General features: G+C 34.2%; 3 protein-coding genes across 4 annotated transcripts; 2 read left to right on the top strand and 1 right to left on the bottom strand.

Annotated features, from left to right (window-relative positions):
* Positions 1 to 44: 44 nt before the first annotated feature.
* Positions 45 to 3,211, bottom strand: LOC131616300 (IAA-amino acid hydrolase ILR1-like 4). The gene is made up of 5 exons (XM_058887594.1): positions 2,703 to 3,211; positions 2,495 to 2,620; positions 2,090 to 2,404; positions 1,683 to 1,811; positions 45 to 581 (listed from the first exon to the last, which is right to left on the bottom strand). Exons 1-5 carry the CDS (start codon positions 3,057 to 3,059, stop codon positions 171 to 173), a joined length of 1,338 nt encoding a protein of 445 aa, XP_058743577.1. The 5' UTR covers positions 3,060 to 3,211; the 3' UTR covers positions 45 to 170.
* A 3,269-nt stretch (positions 3,212 to 6,480) lies between these two features.
* Positions 6,481 to 10,924, top strand: LOC131616304 (small ribosomal subunit protein uS9m). Its single transcript, XM_058887598.1, has 4 exons — positions 6,481 to 7,235; positions 7,554 to 7,994; positions 10,231 to 10,311; positions 10,485 to 10,924. Exons 1-4 carry the CDS (start codon positions 6,656 to 6,658, stop codon positions 10,574 to 10,576), a joined length of 1,194 nt encoding a protein of 397 aa, XP_058743581.1. The 5' UTR covers positions 6,481 to 6,655; the 3' UTR covers positions 10,577 to 10,924.
* A 6,025-nt stretch (positions 10,925 to 16,949) lies between these two features.
* On the top strand, positions 16,950 to 22,084 carry LOC131616297 (anoctamin-like protein At1g73020). Of its 2 annotated transcripts, none has more exons than XM_058887589.1 (16): positions 16,950 to 17,446; positions 17,898 to 17,967; positions 18,073 to 18,188; positions 18,410 to 18,536; positions 18,631 to 18,731; positions 18,817 to 18,908; positions 18,992 to 19,096; positions 19,215 to 19,484; positions 19,612 to 19,744; positions 19,980 to 20,093; positions 20,187 to 20,254; positions 20,358 to 20,488; positions 20,644 to 20,726; positions 21,082 to 21,189; positions 21,331 to 21,489; positions 21,726 to 22,084. In XM_058887589.1, exons 1-16 carry the CDS (start codon positions 17,273 to 17,275, stop codon positions 21,855 to 21,857), a joined length of 1,983 nt encoding a protein of 660 aa, XP_058743572.1. In that variant the 5' UTR covers positions 16,950 to 17,272; the 3' UTR covers positions 21,858 to 22,084. The 2 variants fall into 2 exon arrangements, with proteins under 2 accessions (XP_058743572.1, XP_058743573.1); XM_058887590.1 differs by having other exon boundaries at positions 17,315 to 17,446; positions 17,870 to 17,967.
* The last annotated feature ends 952 nt before the right edge of the window (positions 22,085 to 23,036 follow it).

Here is a 23,036-nt window from a genome sequence, read left to right as displayed (position 1 = left end):
GCCGGCAATGATTTTTGTGGACATTGGACAACAAGTTTAATGTGTGAAGTCTCAAATTACTCATGCATGAAGATTTTATAAAGTTAAGAAGTTTACTATAGTCCAAAGAAAGTTCTGGAGAGGTTTAGATGTAGATTGATAAAGACATAGTATTAAATGTTCGCTAACATCTATAATTCATCACGATATCTTTTCTCAACATCAGGTACATCCTGCTGATATTTTAGAAGATAACTAGCAGCTAATGATGCATGAAGTGCAGCTCCATATGGGAGTCCATCTTCATTGATTTCGAGATAAGGTGAATGTAATGACTGCAACCGTTTATGTGACGCATTTTGCACACCGAGCCAGAACAAGTAACCTGGCATGACCTTTTGATAGAAAGAAAAATCTTCAGCTGTCATGGATGGTGTCACGGCACTATTAACTTTATTGACGCCAAGCGTATTTACCGCAACCTTCACAAAATGCTCATGCAAGTCACCATTGTTTATAGTTGGAGGATAGTTAGGTCTCACATCGTCAAGGAAATCTATAGTTGCATTGCACCTATGCACTGCAGCTTGCCCAATTATAACCTGCATGAAAGAATCATCTTTAGAGTCTGTTTGGATTGAGTTTATCAACTGGAATAAGAATTCGCGAAACTGTTTCCACATTAAGATTTTTTTTAAATGATATTCGATAAAATACAATAAATCTTAATCAAAATAAGATAAACAAGATCTTTGTGGATAGACTACTTTGTACCATTTTTCCGGCGAAGTGGCTTAAATGTTTGAAACACAACACTACCTATTGCCGGAAAATGGTCCATAACACAACTCCTACATTTCAGCCCAAGAGGCTCCACTGCACCAGAAAACTTCCTCCAAACCTCATTGTTATACTCACTACATGTCCTTATCGACACCGACATTGTCCCCGGTCGGAAAATCTGAACAACCTTCCTTAACATATGAATCATGTTATCATCATTGTCGTTTATGGACCCGACACATTCAAAGCTTGCATAGCTATAACCATCTTCCGGAGTTACATGAATGGTAGAATACAATTCTCCATCAACGCCATTATCGAATAGCCATAAGTATCAAATGCAAAATCACAAATGAATGCTTCTTTGTTGATTTCGTTTATCCCGGTTAGCTCAGTCATTTCTTTTCCGGCTGGGTGGCTGGATTTTTCACCTTTAGGTTGGCGGAAGAATTTTCGGGCGAGAATAGGATCAAGTCCTGTCATGCAAATCTCCATTGTGTATAATTCTTGATCATGTTCATGTTGATAATGATGAGGGTTTTGGGTTGCTGTGAAAACATGCCATGAATGAGAAGAAGATTTTGAAGGCATGATGGAAGCTTTTCTGAAGCAAAGATTTGAAGGGATAGTCTTTTGTAGGAAAGTGAGTTCGTCATTGAATGAAGTGTGAGGGAAAGGTTGTGCGTTTGGGAAAATGAAGCTACCTCTTGCGTAAGAAAGAGAAGAGAGTGTGAGGTTTAAGTGATTATTTGCAAAGTAGATTAATGGGGTAATCGATTTGAAACATAGGAATCAAAGTAAGAGTTACCAAGTGCCGAAACGACTGTGCATAAACTGTGCTTTACTCTCATTCAAACTTTCGAAGCTTTTTCAGTCATTATCATGTATCAAAACAGAATTGATTGATTTCCATTGCATACCTGTTCAATTCGCTTTCTTAGTTGGTTAAAGCTTTGTTTAGAAAAAGCTCGGTAGGTGCCACCGATTGTGACATAATCTGGAATGACATTGAATGCACTACCTCCTTGGAACTTTGTAACTGTCACAACCTGTGGGAACATACATTATGTAAGGAATGATGATTCTTATAGAAACAAAGTTATATCAAACTATCTCTATAATGGAAAAGCTCTAACAAGTTTTCCACATTGATTATGCAGAGATGAAAACAAAACAGGTGGAAATTCTCCTTGAATAGGTTGTTTACTTTGGCTCGTAATATTTTTCAATTACTTCTTGTTCTTTATGATGTTAACATATCCTATTTCCATAAACTCTTAAAAACAATTTCAAATATACTTATACCAGTAGATAAACTCAAGTCTACCTGTGAATCTAAAGGATCGGCTTCACGAGAAACAAGGTGGTGTAAGCTAGTAACCACATTGGAAGCTGCCAATATGGGATCTATAGAGTGTTGAGGAATAGCAGCATGACCTCCTTTTCCACTTATTTTTGCTTCAAAGCGGCCACTTCCGGCCATTATTGGACCAGACCTAGAGGCCACTTCTCCTATTGGTAAGTCAGGAGCAATATGCAATCCAAAGATAGCTGTTACATTTTCTAATGCACCGGCATCTACAATTTTCTTAGCCCCTCCACCTCCTTCTTCTGCTGGTTGGAAAACAAGAACAACAGTTCCCTGAATTAAGAAAAACCATAAATAATTTATCATTTATACATGACACGATGAAGTCTACAATAACAAGAACCAGGTCAAAAGGTGACTCACTTGTATTTCTTTTTCATGGTGTTTGAGAATCTTTGCAGCACCAAGTAGCATTGTAACATGAGCATCATGACCACAAGCATGCATTTTTCCAGCTACTTTACTCTTGTGCTCCCACTCAACCATTTCCTAAGATTCAAACATCATAAATATAATAGCAAAAAGCAAAATTTGAGAAAAGAGATACAAACTAAGAAAGTAATTCATGAACCTGCATAGGAAGAGCATCCATATCAGCTCTTAAAGCAACAAAAGGAGGCAAACCAGTTCCTATGAAGCCAATGACACCAGTGATTGCAACTGGATGTTTATAAGGTACACCCAATTTATCCAGTTCTGATCTTATCAGTTTACTTGTCTCAAATTCTTCATAAAACAATTCAGGATTCTCATGAATCTTTCTTCTGATACTGACCATCCAATCAAAAAGCTCAGGACTCTTGGCAATCTCTAGAAAGTTGTTGATTGAGGAACTATCTGTTGATGATAACAATATGGATGTAGCAGCAAAGACATGCAACATCAAAAAGTATTTGAAGCTTTTGAATTTGAAGGAAGAAGAAGACATGTTTGTTCTTGTGTGGGAGTGTGAAAATGAATTAGATGAAGATTTTGTTTTGCAAGATGAGTAGTGGTTGACTCTTCCGTGGTTCCATCTACCTATGACATGCCTTGGAGCTTTGTCTTACTCGTAAACTATGATACATTAAAGAGTTTTTTTTATGATGTATATATTAAAGCAAAAGATACCACCTCATAAATACCTAATGAAATATAAGACACTTCATAAACCCCTAAGGATCCACATGTTTGGTAATATCTAAGACACACCACCTCGTAAATGAAATATATTGATAAAAATGAATAAGAAAGATAAAAAAAATGAGACTACACTAAAATTTAAGGTATGAGAACTCATCTACTTCATTAAAAATCATTAAAAAAATTCAATGAAATAACACTTTGATAAAAGAAAAGAAATTTAGAGATAAAACATTCAATCAAAAATAAATAATCAAATCAACAAAAACTAGATGGACTAAATATTCAGGATCTAAGAGACTTTGACAACACATATTCATCAAAAACCTTAAAGCAATGATCGAGCATATGGGTCACCTCTCTTATATACCCAACATTTTCTTCATTTTCAGTCGATGTGGAACTTAACCACTCACACTTAGGAATTTGAACAAGCTCCCATGTTTGATTTTTCTTCAACAACTTTGTCTCATGCACCATTGTTTTCATCCTCTTATCTTTCTCTTGGCTGGCTATATCTCGAAAAGTAGAATGGTCTCTAAAACTAGTAAGAAGTGCATAGGTTGTCAAGACTTCATCTCATACCTTTCTGAGGCTTGGTTGAATGGTGTTCTATGTCACATAAAAGAATATAATCTTTTACTCCATCTAAAACTCCAGATTTATGGTCAATTTCAGTATCAGAGATTTGTTCTTCCTGTTGTACAGACACTACTTACATATTGTTCACTAGTGGTGGATCAACATCCACTTGAATAACCTGTTTGTTGGAAGTTGCTCCTTCAGATATTGATACATTTGTTGCAACTGATTATTTCAATATTAATTGCTCATCAAAAACAATATCTCTGATGATTACCAACTGATTATTTCAACATTAATTGCTCATCAAAAACAATAACTCTCTTCATAGAGCCAAGACATTTTTCCTGCAAGATCAACAAGATAAACTAGATACCCAATCTTCATTAGGTCCTTGAGGGTAAGTGAAACCTTTGTTGAATTTAGGAAACCATTGATAAATGCCTTTAGGAATTAAAAACCTCCTAATTTTGCATTTAACAATATTATGACCTTTCACACAACAACAACAATGACAACACAAGTTTAAAAGTGATTTACTAGAGCTATTTATATCATTTTCAACAAGAAGCTCCATTTCTTCGTCATCCTAATTTTCAGCATCACTTGTTTCACTATAACTTTGCTCATTTGTTGAGAAACTCGAACTATAAGTCTTTAGAGCAATTGACATCTTTTCTACCTCTGTATCCTTACCTTTCTCCTTCTTTAACTTATTCTCATTCCTTTTATCATGCTTCTCTAAGCAAGTGAGTTCTTGCTCATGTTCTTCAAGCTTACCAAACAATATGGTGAAGTCTAGTCTTGTGAGATCATTAGCTTCCTTGATCGCGGTGAACTTTGGCTATCATTCCTTATTAAGACACCTTAGTAGCAATTTCATAAGACACCGGTTTGCCAAGTTTAAACGATTAATGAGATGGGTGAACTTTTCTTGCATGTTTGCAATGGTTTCACCATGCATCATGCGAAAGAGCTCAAACTCATGATTCATAGTATTAATTTTAGCGGTTTAACAATGAGAAGCACGGTAAAATTCATCAACACCAAGATAAGATATGGGAATGTTTCGTGCTATCCAATCGTAATCTCACTTTTTCTTATCATCATCACTTTATTGTGCTTACGATTTAGGTGTGACAAACACCATTAGCATTGGTCACGGTAATTCAAATTTGACCTTTGATAATGGCATCTCACACACTCTTATCATATGAGTTTATATGAATACGCATAAAAGCTTTCCAACAATCATAGTTTTTACTTTTGAATATAGGCGCTCTATTGTACGCCCCTTTAGATTCGGTAGCCATTTTCTAATCAGCATTTTTTAAGCACACAGAATAAATCAAAGCTCTGATACCACTTGTTAGACGATGACAACTTATCTAGAGGGGGTGAATAGATACCCAAACAAATTTTTCACTTAAAAATTGTTTTGAAAAAATGGGTAGAAACCATGGTAAGCGGAAGTTATATCCTAGATCTCAAGTCGTCCAAATCGAACCGGTTACTGGAGGCTCGGATATGCGAATTATATCAACGATATGGAAAATGATGATAAGTGATTAATACGATAAATTTTCAATTAATAGATTCACAACAACAACCATTAATACTTGCACTCTAGCCTTTAGTGCGTAACAATTTTCCAAATCATGGCCTGCAGCATCTTGATGGAATTCACAATGGAGATCAGATCTGAATCCGGCTGAAAAAGAATTTGGAGGAGTTAGAGACATAGTTGTAATCAAACCTCTTTCTACCATTGTAGGATACAGTTCAACATACGTCGTAAGAATAGGATCGAAGCGAGTTCTATTGCAGTTCTGATTCTGCACAACAGCTGGACGGAAATCAATATACTCATATGAATAGGATAGAGACAACATTTGCTTCTTCTTTCTTCTTCTGAAAGTTCCCAAAGGATTTCTTCACACCGGAAGATTCAATAGCTTTAGACACTTTACCATTCTTAATACCTTCTTCAAGTCTTTGGCCAATAGTCACCAAGTTTGTGAAGCTAGAAGACACACTACCAATCATCTTTTTCCAAAAGAAATTAGACAAGGTATCCATAAACCAGCTTGTGAGCTCTTTCTAAGCTAGAGGTGGTTCAACTTGAGATGCCAATTATCTCCAAAATTGAGCAGCCTTGAAAGATTTCCCTCATCATGAAACATGTTTTGTAGTTGACGAAGGTCAGGAGCCATGTCAAGATTATATTTGTATTGCTTCATAAAAGCATCAAGTGAGTCTTGGAAGCACTGGATATGGTTCCTTTTGTAATCTCACTTTTTATGTAGCTTTTTTCGATCATCAATAAATACATGTCTCTTGTTTTATTTTAATATTAATCGATCAATATATTTTTAAATATATCGATGTCTTTTTAAATTTATAAAATAAATTCATGTCTCATGTATTATTTGTATAAGAATTTATAATCATATATTACAACTATTCTCATTCTTTCTAAATATCAAATAAATATTAAATCTAACAAATTGATTCATGACAAATTGTTTGTATCAGAAATATCAATGTAAGTTTTTATTTTTAAATATATTTATCATATTTATAAGGAATTGTAAATATATTAATTAATAAAATTTATAAAAAAATGAATTAATAAAAAAAAACCGAAAGGGGAGTGGAGTAGTATGAATGAGCCAGTAACTGAAGCTCCATCCATCGCCGCCGCGACACTCATTTTCAAGCTTCATCCATCGCCGCCGGGACACTCATTTTAACAGTGACAACGGTAAGAGTCTATGAATGCATAAAATATAGCTTATTGCAAAAATCGATTATTCCACCATGCTTTCTCGTTTAATCCCCAAAAAACCCTATCATTTCCGTCGCCTTTTCTCTCTCCCTTCCAAACAACCCTATTTACCCAATTCGCATTTCACCACTCTTCCAAAACCCTTCTCCAGTAGCAGCAGCAGCAATAACAACAATAACAATACCAAGGATCCGTTTTCCAATGTTTGGAAGAGTTTCGGAGAATCCGACGACAAGTTTGACAATTTGTTTACGGAAGAAAGCCAAAGTGTTGATGGAGGGGAGAGAGTAAGGAAGGTTGCGGATGCTGATGCTGATGAGGATAAGTGGTATTTGGAAGAGAAAGGTATTGATAATGAGGATGAGAATACTTTGTTTAAAGGAATCGACAATGAATCCGAGGGGAAGACTAGTGGAAGTGGTGAGTTTGGTGGCCACATTGATCAACCTTGGAACATGAAAGAGGATACTGGTGATGTTTTTGGTTTCAAAGAGGAGGATGTTGTGGGTAAGGAGGAAGTTGGGGAGCTTCATGTTTTTGAGGATGGTCAGACGAAAGAGGATGTTGAGAAGCTTGAGAAGGAAGAGAAACAACTTACTGTCATTCTTGAAGGTTTGGCTTAAACCCCTTTTTGTTATTTGTTAGTTTTGAAACATTGTTCAAGTTGATGTTCTACCATAGATTCATATAGAGAATAGTTTTTGGCTTTGCAATAGGTTGTTATATTATTCTAGCTATATAATTTAGTAACGCTATTCCAATTTTTGCATTAGAAAAACCAACTTTAATGTTTGGATATCATAAAATGAACGAAGCGGAATATAGCGGAGCAGAGTGGAATGGAGTGGAATGAAGATTCCATTCCAATTGTTTGAAAATTTTGTAATGGAACAAGGCAAGTTCTTCATTTTGTTGCTATTGTGAATGCAGGACCAAAACGTGCTTTTGGTGATTTGATTGCTGCTTCAGGAATCACGGATGAAATGCTTGACAGTTTGATTGCGTTGAAAGATTTTGAAGGGATTGATGGGTTGCCCCCTCTTAGGGTAATAGAAGATATGCGCTATGAGAACAATACTAGAAAATCCACCAGAGCTGAAATGGAGCGTCTAAAGCAAGAGGAAGCAGCAAAAGCAAGAGTGAGACAAGTAGATGATAAAGGACGTGCTTATGGAACAGGAAGGAGAAAATGCAGCATAGCACGTGTCTGGGTTCAGCCTGGTAACGGTAAATTTATGGTTAACGATAAAGAATTTGATGTCTATTTCCCTATGATTGATCACCGTGCTACTCTCCTTCGGCCTTTCTCTGAGACAAAGACGTTGGGGCTCTGGGATGTTAATTGTACTGTGAAAGGTGGTGGTGTTTCAGGTAAGATTATTGACTTTTGTTTATTTATGTGGCCTGATTCCTATGATTAGCATCAAATTCTTTCATATTGATTTTCTTTTTTCTTTTTGTTGATGAATGCCTACTATGCTAATTAAACTTTGGGGATATAATATAACGACTGTAAATATAGAGTATCTTGTTTATCGCCAATTCTCCCAAGGAGTTTGATAGACTTCTTGGTAGTAAGACCAGAGATGCTATACATAGACAATTGCAAGGTTTTCACTTCTTTTGCTGGTTCTTCCTCCTCTACTTCTTCATCTTCTTCTGATTCAGCCCCAATACCTTCCTCCACCAAAATCACCCTTAATTGTTTATTTGCACAGATGTGCCCTGGTCCAAACTTTTCATCACACCTATAGCATAACCCTTTCCTGTACTTCTCTTGCAATTCTGCATCTGTTAACCTCTTAAAACTTCTCCCTTTAGATGAAAGATTTGTTCTAGAGTCACTCGTAGTGCTACCAATTGATGAAGCAGCCTGGTTTTGACTCCTAGAATTCGGTGCCCATGTCACAGTTTTTGTGCTATTATAGGTCCTGAAACCAGATTTACTCCCAGAACTTGTTCCACCATTGCTCTTGTTCAGCAAATTATTTTTTTCATCCACCCTCTGAGCATAGTCCATTAATTCAGACAATGTCTCTACTGGATGCAATTTCAATTCTGCTCTAATAATATATTTAAGTCCATTTCAAAAAAATACCTTTCAAATAAGATGGCTCTGTGCATTTTAGCGGGCCAGCATACAATTCAAATTGTTCTCAATATTCCTCCACAGTCCCTGTTTGTTTGAGACTCAACAATAATTCAAAAGGACTTTGAATCATTGATGGTGGAACCTTCTTAGTATGGCAGTCCTAAAATTTTCCCAAGTAGGATCCTGAGTTGAGAATTCCCACCATTGATACCACGCCAGTGCCTTGCCTTCCATAGCCACCATCACAGCTTGTAATTTCTCGTTCTCACTCACCTTTAAGTCAAAGTAACGTTCCACCCTGTTCAACCAACCATAGGCGCCAGTGCCTTCAAAAACAGATATCTCCAATTTCCTCCATCGTTCTTTGCGTTTTCGAGAATGGTTAGTGTGTATAGAAGCATCGTCATCACTGTCGTTCGGACTCCCCGGTGTTGTTCGCAGTGTGCAACGCATCAGGGCGGTTAATTCTGCTACTCGCTGGCTCGCTTCAACTCTTTCCTTGCGATCATCTTCGAGGATTTTCTCCACATTTTCCCGCATAGCTAACAACCCTTCTGTAACTGCTACAGATGCCATTCAAATGACTACTTATCTGCCTGTGCTGCTACTTGGCATCATTTATCTTGCTTTTTATTGGTGCCCCTTCCTCTTATAAGTATTCTTTATGAGGGGTCTAATATAATGTTTTACGATTATTGACAATATATTTTCACGACCACTCGGGTATAATGTATTTGCTTGCTTGGAATAGTGATGTTTGGAATAGGGAGAATGAGAAGTATCTATGTATCTAGAGATGATTTGCATGTTATTCTGTATCTAGATGTTGCAATCAAAGCAAACATGTTCTGTCTTGCCCCCTTTAAAACTAATTTAGATGTAAAAAAAAGAAATTAGATTTAGATAAATTATCCAAACTCATCTTCATGGCTCTTTTGATTGTAGTTTGGTTTTTCAGTTTTTCTAAACAGATATTTATCCTTTTTGATTTAAGAGTCTAAAAATAAGAAATAGTTATGTAAAATAGATACAGCAAGTTTTTCAGTTTTAAAATTGTTTCTAAGTGCTGTTTACAAATAGTTTTGAAGAACTAATGAAGCCTGGAATTGGCCTTTGCAATATCATTCATGACTGCAATATGTAAGAGAGAAAATATTTATGAACTGATTTTTCTGTTTTGTATTTGCGACATCTATCACTGATTTGAAAATATGACCTCTATAAAACCTCATATTTTCATATCCTTGTCTTACTTTTTTCTTGGTTTAGTCCAAAATGTTCTGCCTCTTTAATTTTGGCCGTTAAGTAAATCACGGTTTGAACTTTCAATTTTGACATTTAAATCTTTGAACTTTCAAAAATCTATTAAACTTCCACCGACAATCAAACACTAAGGAAAGTGCGAATAACATAAATTGGAGAGAAGTTCCAATTGGATAACTTATCATAGTTTAATTGCAATTCATTTCTCCCTTCATATTATCTGAATCAATAAAACCTGTTTCATGTCAATAGGGCAAGTTGGTGCTATACGATTGGGTGTTAGCAAGGCTTTGCAAAACTGGGAACCAGAATTGCGACCGGCACTTAGAAGCGGTATAAACTTTCTATCTTTCTATGTTGATTCCTTCTACTACTTTGTTTACCATGTTATGAAACTCAATGAATTGTCATTGCTCGGATCCGTGCTAGTCTTTTACTTGTGGTTGTGTTGGGTATGAGCTGCTGCTATATAAATCACTAACTTTAATTTTCTCCGATATGACCAGTTGGCTTCTTGACAAGAGATTCAAGAGTGGTAGAAAGGAAAAAACCTGGAAAAGCAAAAGCAAGAAAAAGTTACCAATGGGTCAAGCGTTAATCAAGTATCATTCTCTCGGTGGCATTTTTTGTTGGGAATATTGACAAATCCTCAATAACTTGTTAAAATTCATTGATCATGTACTGCACCATAAGAGATGTTAACCAATGTTTGGATTTCGACGACTCTGATGATAGAAGAATATTTGTGTTACGTGTCATTTGCCCTTTCCAGAGAGATTATAATTGCTGTTTTTTTACAGTAGTCCTAGCTTGTTGTATTAGGGATATGCATTGTGGTTATTTTTGTGTAGTCATGTTTTTGATATACTTGTATTTCTGATAAAAAGTGGAACATTTCATGCTTTATCTTTTTGGTAAAATAAAGGGAACCAACATCATTCTTGAAGCAAGATTATCCAATGAAATACTGTCATCAAGATAAGCATGTTACATGTTACAAAATGAATATGTCTTGAGCATTTAACATGTAAAAAAACACTTTTTTCAAATTTCTTTTTCTTTCTCTCTAGGGCTTCTAAGAGAAGTATCTTGACATAATGGTGATAATGATGCTTAGGTTATATATGTTGTGACGCATGAAGTGTTTTCTTGTTTCTCTTTAACATTTAGCTGTTGTTGGGGGACTAGAAGAATTAAGAGAGGGAAAAGATTGAGAGAAGAAAAAGAAAAAAAATGAGAATTTCAAATTTTATTTTAAGTCTTTTAGATTGTGTGGAATGTATCTTTAGTAATCTAAATTTGATTTTATCTATAACAAATTATGAAGATTTTTTAAAATGTGACCTTAATAAAATGGAGATATTTTTGTAATGATTATGATGGTCGTGTATGTTCCAAATTTAATATCAAATATTGGTGAAGAATTATAAGTGAATTGAGTACAAGTATATATTATTCCTCGAAATTTTGGTTTTATCACAATAACAAAGAATATTTCACCGACTTTGTCTGTCCTCATAATTCCACTATAGAGGAAGTCATATATGCTTGATTAACCATTAAAAGAAAAAAATTGAGTGTCAAGATAGGAGAAAATATGCTTGAGAATCACTTAGTGACCCACGAAAATGCTAAGAATTTGCATATTTAAATACTTCCAAGGTCTATGTTTACAAACTAAAAAATTCTAAATATATTTATATCATAAAAATAATATTTATTTAATAACTTGTTTATTACAAAAGGATAAGTAGGTTGAGTTTTAAAATATCAATTTACTAAAGAGTTTGCTTGTTTTCATATATATATATATATATATATATATATATATATATATATATATATATATATATATATATATATATATATATATATATATATATATATATATATATATATATATATATATATATATATATATATATATATATATATATATATATATATATATATATATATTCATAGTATATTTTATTTAATCAAAGGAGTTTAATATTCAAATTATTTGATAAGTGTAAAGGAAAAATTGGACCATTAGTTCATCTGATCATGATGTACATTAATAAAATAAAAATTTATAAATAAAAATTTAATATTTAAAATATATGATTTAAATACAGTTTTAGTCTCTTTTGTTTTTTTTTTTTAATCTCTTCATTTTAAAAATCAGCTATTTGATCTATTTATATTGATATTTATAAGATTTTAGTCCTCATCTAATTTGAGTATCATTTTGAATAATGTGATACTTTATTTTACGATGTGACATGACTTAAGTGACTTAAGTAAAAAATTAATTAATTTAAATTATTATTTTAATATAAAAAATTAAAAACAAAAAAACAAAATTATAATTATAATTTAACCTAAAACAAAATTGAGGGGAATTGTGAAAGACAAGAAACAGAGAAAAGTCAGAGATTAAAAACAAGAATATATTCACACAGTGTTTCTTCGCTAACACATGAACAATTACGCATGTCCAGCAACACTTATTGAGTGTATGAAGTTACAATAACACAAACATCGCCATTTGTTTGTGGCAAAAGCTTATACAAAGTTTAATCAGAACTAGATTTGTTGAATCAGATCTAAAATCCCCAACGAAATTATATAAACATTGTGGTTCTGAGTTTCTTTTTTTTATTTTTAAATTGATTTGTTTGTTAGTTGGGTATTTGTTTCTTGTGTGTTTTATGGGTTGTAAACATGTAAGTTGTTGGTCATGGATTCGACGCAAAGGTCAACTTGTTAGAAGGAAAAATTTATTGTGAGAAGTCGAAGGAATATGGGATGTGTGGATGAGAGAGTTAGTCGAGTTCCCCAAATTCCCATTTTGTTCCTTCCAACAAGGAAGCTTCTTCTTTGAATTATCACTCCTTGGTTTTTCTGAAAAGTGGTATCCTACTCGTACCTCTATCCTACTTGTACCTCATGTGACGTTTGTTGTACATTTTATAGGGATTCTCCTAAGGTTTCCTATAACATTGTTTGATTTCCATGCAGATCGTCCATACTGCTTGACGGTAAGATATAATTTGTTATATCGTCAGATGGTTCTTCTTTTTTCTCTTTTGCTTGGATCAGGTGTTTTCTTTAAGGTGGGCACATACCTACTCGTAAGGTCCTAAACCTTCTTCTAGATGAGAGATATTTGTCCCTTAATGTCACTTCTTTAATGTCATTGTGGCCATAAATATCTTCCACTTAGGATTTTATGAGTTTCTGGATCATTCACCATTGTGTAATTTATTAGGATTGGGACAAGGTAGGAACACATTCCATTTCTAAATGCTTCTAGCTTTCTAAATCAAGAGAAGCAAAACATTAATGGATATGGTAGAAAAATAATAAAATTAATCAAGGGGGACATGGTGAGAAGATCGAATTACGTCTGATGGAAGAGAAAGATTACAAACTTATTGCGACACACAAAATAGTTAAAATTTCATAATACACAACATTTTTCCATCATTAAAATTAAAAGATTTCGTCTTGGCCATTCTACCAATGGGGCGTACGTGGACATCTTGGGCATTTTTCTGCTAGCGCTAGCCAACTGAAGTTTCAGATTATTGAAGTATATTATTTCATAAAATGGATAGAAGTTGAAGTTGTCTCCAAGATCACAACCAAAAGGGTTTGTTTCTTCTATTGGTAGTGGATCGTGGGAAGGTTTGGTTCGTTGGGAGTTATCATTTTTGAAATGATAATGAATTTTCTAGCTCCATTGTGATTGATTTCTATCACGACCTAGGAGTACAGACGAAGTTTATTTCTATTATCCACCACAAACGAACTGATAGGCTGAGTCGACGAAAAAGTAAGATTGGATAGGATAAAAAAATTGGATGAAGCCAAAGGGCTCAGGGCTGAATAGCTCCACCAAAAAGACTCCATAAAACAATGGTGTACCGCGTTGGCATGCTACCTGCTGAAATCGACACGCCCACATGAAGGCGTTCTCAAAACAACAAAGAATAAAACGAGACGGGACTTAGATGTGTAGTCGACTTGATTGATGAGACATATGATATCACACACATTAGTGAACTCTCCACCAAACAGACGGCGGCAAGATGGTACAATAGGAAAGTGGTCTCAAGAGAAATACATGAGGGCAAACTCATACTCTAACATGGTTTCGTGTCAGCCCAACTGAGAAAAATACAACCTAGTTGGGAAGATTCTTACCGCATATGCCAGAAGTTACCCAATGGAGCTTACAAACTCGAGGAGGTGAATGGAAGACGAAAGACATTTAGTTTATTAATGTATGAACTCTCCTAAAAACTATTTTATTTACCGTGTTCACATAAAATAGGCCCATTGCTAAGTGTATATCAATGTTGGACTTCCACTAGAAGATCATTGTCGCCCTCAGAGGCATTATTAATGATGGACTTCCACTGACATTTTTCGCCTTCAGAGGCAATATTAATATTGAACTTCCACTGGAAGATCTTTGTCTCTCTAAGGGGAAATATTAATGTTGAACTTTCATAGGAAGATCTTTGTCGCCCTTAGAAAAAATATTAATGTTGGACTTCCACTAAAAGATCTTTTCCGCCCTCATAGGCAATATTAATAATGGACTTACACTAAAAGATCTTTGCCACGTAAGGGAAAATACAGATAATACACCAACACAAAATCTTATGCTTCACCTTACTCACAATTAAACTTATCTTCGAATCACATAGTATACCATGTAATGGGTCCTTTAATAAACAACCAAATAGAGGACTCAACTTAAGAGTGTTTCCTAAGGGACTTGACGTAAAAGTCTCGCCTTAGAAACTCGTCTTAAAAGTATTGCTTGAGGGACTCAATTTAAAAGTCTTGCCTAAGGACTTAACTTAGAGTTTCACATAAGAAATAAAAGTAATTCACTTCGTCATTTACAAGACCTCGTACTTGACGAATTATGTACTCGGATAACTATGTTTTTACCACAAAAAAAAGAGACAAGGCAAGCTAGTTGGGGAGAGCGCATGGCTAGCACCTCTCGCTGCCTAAAGATGAGGTTGTGATCACCCATGAACCATGATGTGCGTCCATTGGTTGCAACATTCACCCTTTGATCATATCATTTGTCCTCTATTGGGCTTCGGCAAAAGCCACATGCTGTCCATTCGCGAAACATGGAGGATTGACGTGTCTTTGGAAACTAACGACATGAACTCTTAGTCAAAGGGAAAAGTTACGTTCTCCTAGAGAATATGGGAAAATAACAGTTCCTTGCTTATAATAGGTGTATAATAACTATCCAATAGATCCAGAGATCGAGGCCCAATAAACCTCTATAAATATCTCAATCACGAGGTTGAGAGGGAACATTCAATTCACTTAGAAACAACATAGATAAAGAGTTTTTCACCATCCCTACCTGAACTTGCTTTACACCAACAACAATCTTAAAATACTCAGGGTTGGCCCTGGGCCAGGACAAGCGAGCCCACAACCCAGAACCTTAAATTATAGATTGGGTGTTTTAAAAATATAAAATGTGTTAAGGCTGTATATATTTATTGTTCGGATTATTTATTCAACAATTTAAATTGGCTCGAGGAAATGAATTAACCCATATACCAAAAGGTAGTATGTTTGAATCCTGTTCACACTTTTTTCAATTAATTGTTTTAGAACATCAATTCATTCAAAAATTACAGAAATAAATGATTCCTACAGTATCCACCATTTCACACCTCTTAAATTAGTATTTAAATTTTTTTTATTATTTCAATTTTATTTATACTACTATATAACTATAATAAAATTTTAAGTATTCTTTTAAAGCTATATACTTAAAAAAATATGTATTAATATATGTTTTATACTAAAAATATTTGTACATGTGAGTATTATTTATACATTTATATTTTTTTATCTGTGTGAACAGATACATATGATTGATCCAATAATTTTTAGATATATGATAAAAATTCAATAAATAAACAAATTTTACACAAAAAAGTTATGAAAAATAATTGTATGAGACGATTGTGATTTTGATTTTGATTTTGATTAATTATTCAGTTTTTTGCTAGGGTCTATTTTATTATTTGTCTCGGACCTTTAGAAATTCATTGTATTTTTAGGGAGTACAAATTTATTAATTTGAAATTTGTCTCTCTGGCTCTTGGACTTATTGTTAATAAGGATGCATATTAAAACAAAACGGTTAACATAATTTGTTATATGAAAAAAACAATCTACTAATCTTTTGACAATCAACAATTACCAAACCAAAATAGGTGGAGTCTTTTAAATTATCTACAATTTGCTAGTAACCGCAGAGAAGTCCTAGTCATTTATCTGTAAAAATAACTTTTACATATTTTTTAAATATTAAATCTACTTCAGTCGTATAACATAACATATCACAATGGCTCTATAACATATTGACTTTGTGAATGTGTGATTCTCTTACGAAAAAAATTACGATCCAAATTTTTGATGCATTCTACAAACAATATCATGTAAGAAACCAATGTATAGAGCAAACTAGAGGGCTAGTCTCAAATTCAAGACTTCCACAATATCGAATAAAAAAATGCCTCAAACTCATGACTTTCAAACAAATGAATAAAGAAACATTGCTAGCCCATAAAAACAAACAATGAATCATATCTAGGGCAAAAAGATTGACCGTCACATCTTTATAAATTATTCAAATCCTATCTTTTAAAATCCATCAAACCAAGTGCCACATTTTGAAATAACCTTTGACCAAAACCTCATTATGCTTCTTTTATCTTAGTGCCTCACATTATTATCTCAATTTGAAAGAATAAAATTATAAAATTACACCAAAATTTAATATTCCTTTTATATACTACCAATTAAATCCTACAAAAAAAAGTTTGTAAAAAATAAAATTAAAATACAAAAAATATAAATAAGAAAAAAACAGCACGTGTACAGCACCGTATGTTACCAAGAGGCTGTTTTTCTGAACACATTCCTCAAACTCCTCGAACTTAGATCCTAGTAAGTTGTATTGTTCCATGTTTTTAATTCATGTTTATAGTAATCTTTAATTTCGCCACTTTCTTTGAAATTATCGTCATTCTGATTTCACTCATATACAAGCCAATTTTCTCTTTGCCCCTTCCCTAGAGGTTTCTTTTTTCAGCTTAATTTAATTTCTCTCTCAAAGTTTTCATTTTTATGGCATTTCCATAACCCCTCTTGCCCAAAAAACGGATCTTTCTTCTGCCCATTTGATAACAACAACTAGTTTGACAGTTTTGATATTTTTATTGTGCATTGAGTTACTTGGGTTGAGAAAATGAATGAGCTTGAAAAGGAAGAAGCTGTTTTTGAAATTGGGGTGGTGATTCCAAGGAGGATCATACAGGAAAAAGATGAATCCTCTGACTGTGCTTGTGTTCTTGTTGAGGAATTCAAGAAGGTGGGGTTTGTAGTTGAGAGAGTTGTTGGCATTGCAGATGAGTTCATTAAGGTTAGGTTTTTTTTTCAATTCCTTTCTATTTTGAATGTTTTTTGTCTTCTTGTGGAGGATATGTTAAGTGTAATTTATGTATTCAAATTCAAATCTTTCTTAAATGTTTTAATGCTTGAGAGAATTTTCATTCCATATTTGGTGGTGTTTATGTCTTATAAGTTTTTATGTCTATACTATTTCCATGATAGAAGATAAAATAAAGTTAGCTTATTTTCATAAGCTATTCTGGAAAGCTTATTGACACATCAGCAACTACCATAAGTTCTCTTTAACAGCTTTATAGTTATAACTAGTTATATTAGCTAATAAGCTCGAATAAGTCAATTCAAACAGACAAGCTCAAATAAAGCTCGAATAAGTAAATCCGTCCGATTGTTTACTCCGTTTTGTGTGTCTAATTTAAGCTTTTTTGTTGAGTAGCTAAAAATTGGCAGTGATGTTTGTTCAGTTGGCTGCACCTTTGGAGACATTAGGGAGAACTGCAGCTGAACTACAAATCAAGAAAAGGACTCATATAGGTATATATGCAAATCCTTGAATATGGGGCGTGTGTTATATCTAATGCGATTTTACGTTTAATTTCGCGATGTTAAATGTGTTACTTGTCTCATGCTCGATGCTAGGTATGGATTTACAATTTGAGGTGGAGGAAGTTGAAGCTTTTGTAAAACAGCCTGATGGTTCTGTTTTCAGCTGGTGTGAGCGTTTTCATTGCTACTGTCACTTGATATATGGAATAGTAAGTTCTTTTCATAGATGTTCGTATTCTCCATGTGTCTAAATCGTCAAAATCCATCGCTAAATAGAAAAATAGTAATGTTATGACTTGTTATTTCACGTTGTTGCTATGATTGGTATTATGGATACAAATATTATGATATGGAAGACTCGTGTGAACTCTCCTATAATCCTATTGTGATGTTTTAACATTTTGGTTCTCTTTGAATTTTGAATTTGCAGGTAAACAATAGCAATTCAACGATAACGCTTAAATTTGATGGGAAGGAAATCTATTGGGAAACTGGGGAGAATCTGATTCAAAAATTGGAATCGGAGAACATTGTTAAGCAAGTCTTCCCTTTGCACGGTGTTTTTTCTACTCACACTTTCGATCAAATTTTCTCTAGGTTTGGTATCACTCGAATCCCAAACTAATGTGTAATGTTTCTTTTTATTGGTAGATGAAAAGACGAGAAAGAAACTTCTCAGGACTTGGGCTCTTCACTGGTGGGACCTCACGAGTCAGCCGATCGACGAAATTTATTCATATTATGGAGCAAAGGTAAATGCAATTCTAAGCCATACCACAATATATGAAAATGATATATCCATTCTCCTTATTCTTTGAATGAATGAATAATCTGCAGATTGCAATATATTTTGCTTTTCTTGGAATGTACACGCGGTGGCTATTCTTCCTCGCTGCATTTGGTCTTATATTGCAATTAATTGATCTTAGGTGAGCCAATCTATCTAGTAGTGTCTGTTTATTTCTATATTTTTGCATCTAGCAAGTGATTTGTATATCTTATTGCATTTCAGGTCAACGAAATTAGTAGTGCTTCCTGTTTTCTTCGTCGTAGTGATACTTTGGGCTGTAATGTTTTGTCAGTTCTGGAAACGTAAAAATTCAGCACTTTTAGCCAGGTAACTGTCGTTTTAGCATATAAAAAATGTTCGAAAATGAGTGTTGTTTTGCTTTTTTCGGTGTGACATTAATGCTTTCCGAGGTACTTTTCCTCTTATATTGTGGTGTTCCTTGCAGATGGCCTCTTAGCTTTGCAGCTGTCGCTGATCCGGGATACAAGATTCCAGGAAGGAGAGACAGTTCCCTACAGCCGCCAATGGAACTCCTTAAAATATTTGAGACTGATAGAGCAAAAGGGAAGAAAGTATTCCAGAGACATGAGTGGTTAGGGCGTTTTATGCGATTCAGAAACGATGCTTTCATTATCTTCAGCATAATATGTCTCCAGTTACCTTTTGAGTTAGCATACGCACATCTTTATGAAGTCATTGGGTCCGATACAATTAAGTGAGAATCCGAATCAATATTCTACTCTTTAGAGTTGATTGAATATTCTTTTATTTGCTTTTTGCAATATCTTACATTTGATTGAGTCAATTATTTCATTATTATGACTTATTTTATTTGGGTTCAGGTTTGGGCTCACTGCTGTTTACCTTTTTGCCATTCAATATATCACTAAAATTGGAGGGCGGGTATCTGTCAGACTTATCAAAAATGAAAACAACGAAAACACAGAAAAACGTGCTGATAGCTTGGTCTACAAGGTAAACAACGAAGAACTACTTGGTCCTGTAGTGCTTTTATTTCTTGCTCTAAAACTGAACATGAAACTTATAGCATGTTTGGATCTAAGTTTGGCACCCTTTTCTCGTGCTCCAAACCCCTATGAGTGTTATTTTATAGAAGCTAAGATTTCTAGATTCTAGTAAACATGAATTTCCACCGTGAAAACCAATGTTCCGAAACATAGGCTTAGACGGTTACTTTTTTTTTCTGCAGGTGTTTGGTCTGTATTTTATGCAGACATACATTGGAATTTTTTATCATGCCTTGTTGCACCGTAACTTCTCAACTCTTCGTAAAGTTTTGATTCAGCGACTCCTTCTGTCTGAGGTTGTACAGAAAAAGCTTTCTCTTGCTATCTTTGTCTCATTCTTCTCCTCTTTTCCCCGTACTTTTCTCATTTCCTCCATCTTTTATTCTCAGGTGTTGGAAAACTTGGTGGAAAATTCGTTGCCTTATCTCAAATACAGCTATAAAAAGTACAGTGTTAGGTAAGCCTTATTTATCCCCTGCCAGGCGCGAACTATACAAGTTATTTTTTTTATTCCGTAGTACCATTACAAAGTAGTTAATTTCTCTTTTTCATATGTTAAGACACAAGAAGAAGAGAGAGAAAGGAGAATCGACCGACAGAATTCAATTTAGCTCTAGAGTGGAGAAAGAATACCTCAAACCTTCTTACTCTGCCAGCATCGGCGAGGAGCTTGAAGATGGGTTATTTGATGGTACTGCCTAATCTATTATGCTCTCAAATTGGATTGAATGTTTAATTCTATAACATATGAAATATTTCGTGTTGGTGAACATTTGTTTGCCGTTAGAAGTTACGAGACTCAATTTTTTTCATTGAAGTAACTGAAAATTTCTAACCTGGTTGCAGATTTCTTAGAGTTGGCATTGCAGTTTGGAATGATTTTGATGTTCGCTTGTGCATTCCCACCTGCATTTGCTTTTGCTACCGTGGTATAAATGCCTTTCTCTTTCCTTGCTTACTTTTTTAGGCTTATCTTATAAGTTATGACATAAGTGCTTATGTAAATATTTAGAAGAAATATAAAAATAGTTTATAACATTTTTTATAAGCTGTTTTCAACTTATTTTCCTAATGTCCCATCAAGGCTTATAAAAACAGTTTACATAGATCTTATGCAAAGTTTCCTCTTCGATTGTAGAAATAGCTTATGCATTAACGCTTAATTTATGTGTTCACTCGGACAAACCCCTCACTTGCCTTAACCGTAACTATAAATTCTCTTTAATTCATTTTAAGTTTTTGCGAAATTCTATGTCGTTGACAACTCAGTTCCTCCATTTTCAGAACAACTTAATGGAAATCAGAACAGATGCCCTGAAGCTGCTAGCCATTTTGAGACGTCCTGTTCCTCGTGCCGCTGCAACCGTAGGAGCCTGGCTTAACATATTTCAGGTATTTATTTTACAGGACTTTGGAAGGTTATGTTGATTATTACTTCATCCTCCATTCCTTCGCACGTTATATCAAACTACAAATTATACTAGATTCCCATCTCACTCGCTGACCATTTGAGGATATCCTTCACTTTTACAGTTTCTCATATTGATGTCAATCTGCACCAACTGTGCTCTTTTAGTATGGCTATATGATGAGGAAGGAAAATGGAAAGTAGAACCTGGACTTGCAGCAATTTTAATCATGGAACATGTCCTTTTGTTGATTAAGTTCGGCTTCTCTCGCTTGGTTCCCGAGGTAATTGTTTCTTCTCTCTCGTGTACATCCACATTAATGATTCATTTCCATGTTTGAGAAGTTTTGTGAGAGACGACACAAACAGGTGGAGTCGGAAAACGAGCTAGCCCAACCGGCCGGCCCTATAAAGCATAGGGCCTTGTTTAGAACTTTTTAGCTTGGCTTGGCTCGAAGCAGACCAGATATTCCGTTTTCCAGCTCTACTGAACAGCTTAAGGCACTGTTTTCTTTTGCAGGAACCTGCTTGGGTGAGAGCGAACCGAGCGAAACACACTACACAGGCGCAGGATTTATGTTCTAAGAAGCTTTTAAGAACAATCTCTGGAGGAGAAAGGAACTTAGGAGAGATGAAGGTGAAGAGGCTGTAGTTACAGTGAAGCTTTTTCAGTTTTTTGAGTCTCACTTTTTTGATACTCCAGCAAGAGATAAAGAAAGCTTAAGCTGGATTTTTATTTTTGTTTTCTCTATTTTCTATACGAGAAATGTATATCGAAAACATCGATTTCTTTTGCAGTAAATGTAAATATAGAAACTACTAATGACTTGAAGTTTTTTGAAATATAGAAAGAACATAATACAAACTCATTCTGCAGAATTTATATACATTTCACACACTTTGATTTTAAATTTGTGACTTGCCATGATATCTTCCAAAACCACCGCTAACTTGTCGAGCATAAGCCACAACAGCTTTAGCCCATCTTTTGATTTCACCTTTCAGCTTCTTTGAATCCATCTCTTTCAGCTTCTTTTCTGGTTCCATAGACACAGGTTCAACAGATGAAAAACAACGATTGAATCGTCTTCGTTTTGTAGATTTCTGGCTCTTTAGAATGGAATCTGTGTTGCCATTATTGAAAGATAGAGATTTCTTAACAGACATATATAGCCTGATGTTTTGATGCTTTGTTTGGTAGTACTATGATTAGTTGCTAAAATTTGTTTGTGAAAATTAATGTATGAAATTATGATGTTTTTGTACTGGTTTTAAAGGGTGGCGAATTGGAATTAGACAAGTAACATAAGAGGTGAATGCGTGTCATAATTTGCTTTCATTGACTTTAGACTTTGTCCATACTACTAGGATTTTTGATGGATGGATAAATTCCTTAACAAGTTTCATTTAATTAATTAATACTTGATCATATATTATATTTCCTACAAATTAAATATAAACAAAATTTAATTTAAAGATGTGTTATTTAGATACACAATAACCTGTATAAAATATAATCAGGATATATTTTCTTTTGTCTAAAAAAAATCAAAATCTATAATGACTACATCAATTAGATAATGCTAATTTAGAATTATTAAACTGAACAAATTTGTAAGAAAATCATTTTCTTTAAGTTTGTGTTAAGCATTAATAAAATTATTATAAAAAAAGTCAGAACTTATGTAGATTGAACATATTGTAATAAAAATGTTGGTAGTATACAGGAAACAAGGATGTTGTTTATCTTTCAACAACTTGGCATATTCTTCTGGATATGTGTAGGAGCCAAGTTAACTTAACTAGGAAGAATAATTAGGAAAATAATTGA

This window comes from Vicia villosa, linkage group LG7, assembly GCF_029867415.1.
Source record: "Vicia villosa cultivar HV-30 ecotype Madison, WI linkage group LG7, Vvil1.0, whole genome shotgun sequence".
NCBI lineage: Eukaryota > Viridiplantae > Streptophyta > Magnoliopsida > Fabales > Fabaceae > Vicia > Vicia villosa.
Note: the sequence above shows the minus strand (reverse complement) of the source record. Positions and strands in the feature narration are given on the sequence as shown.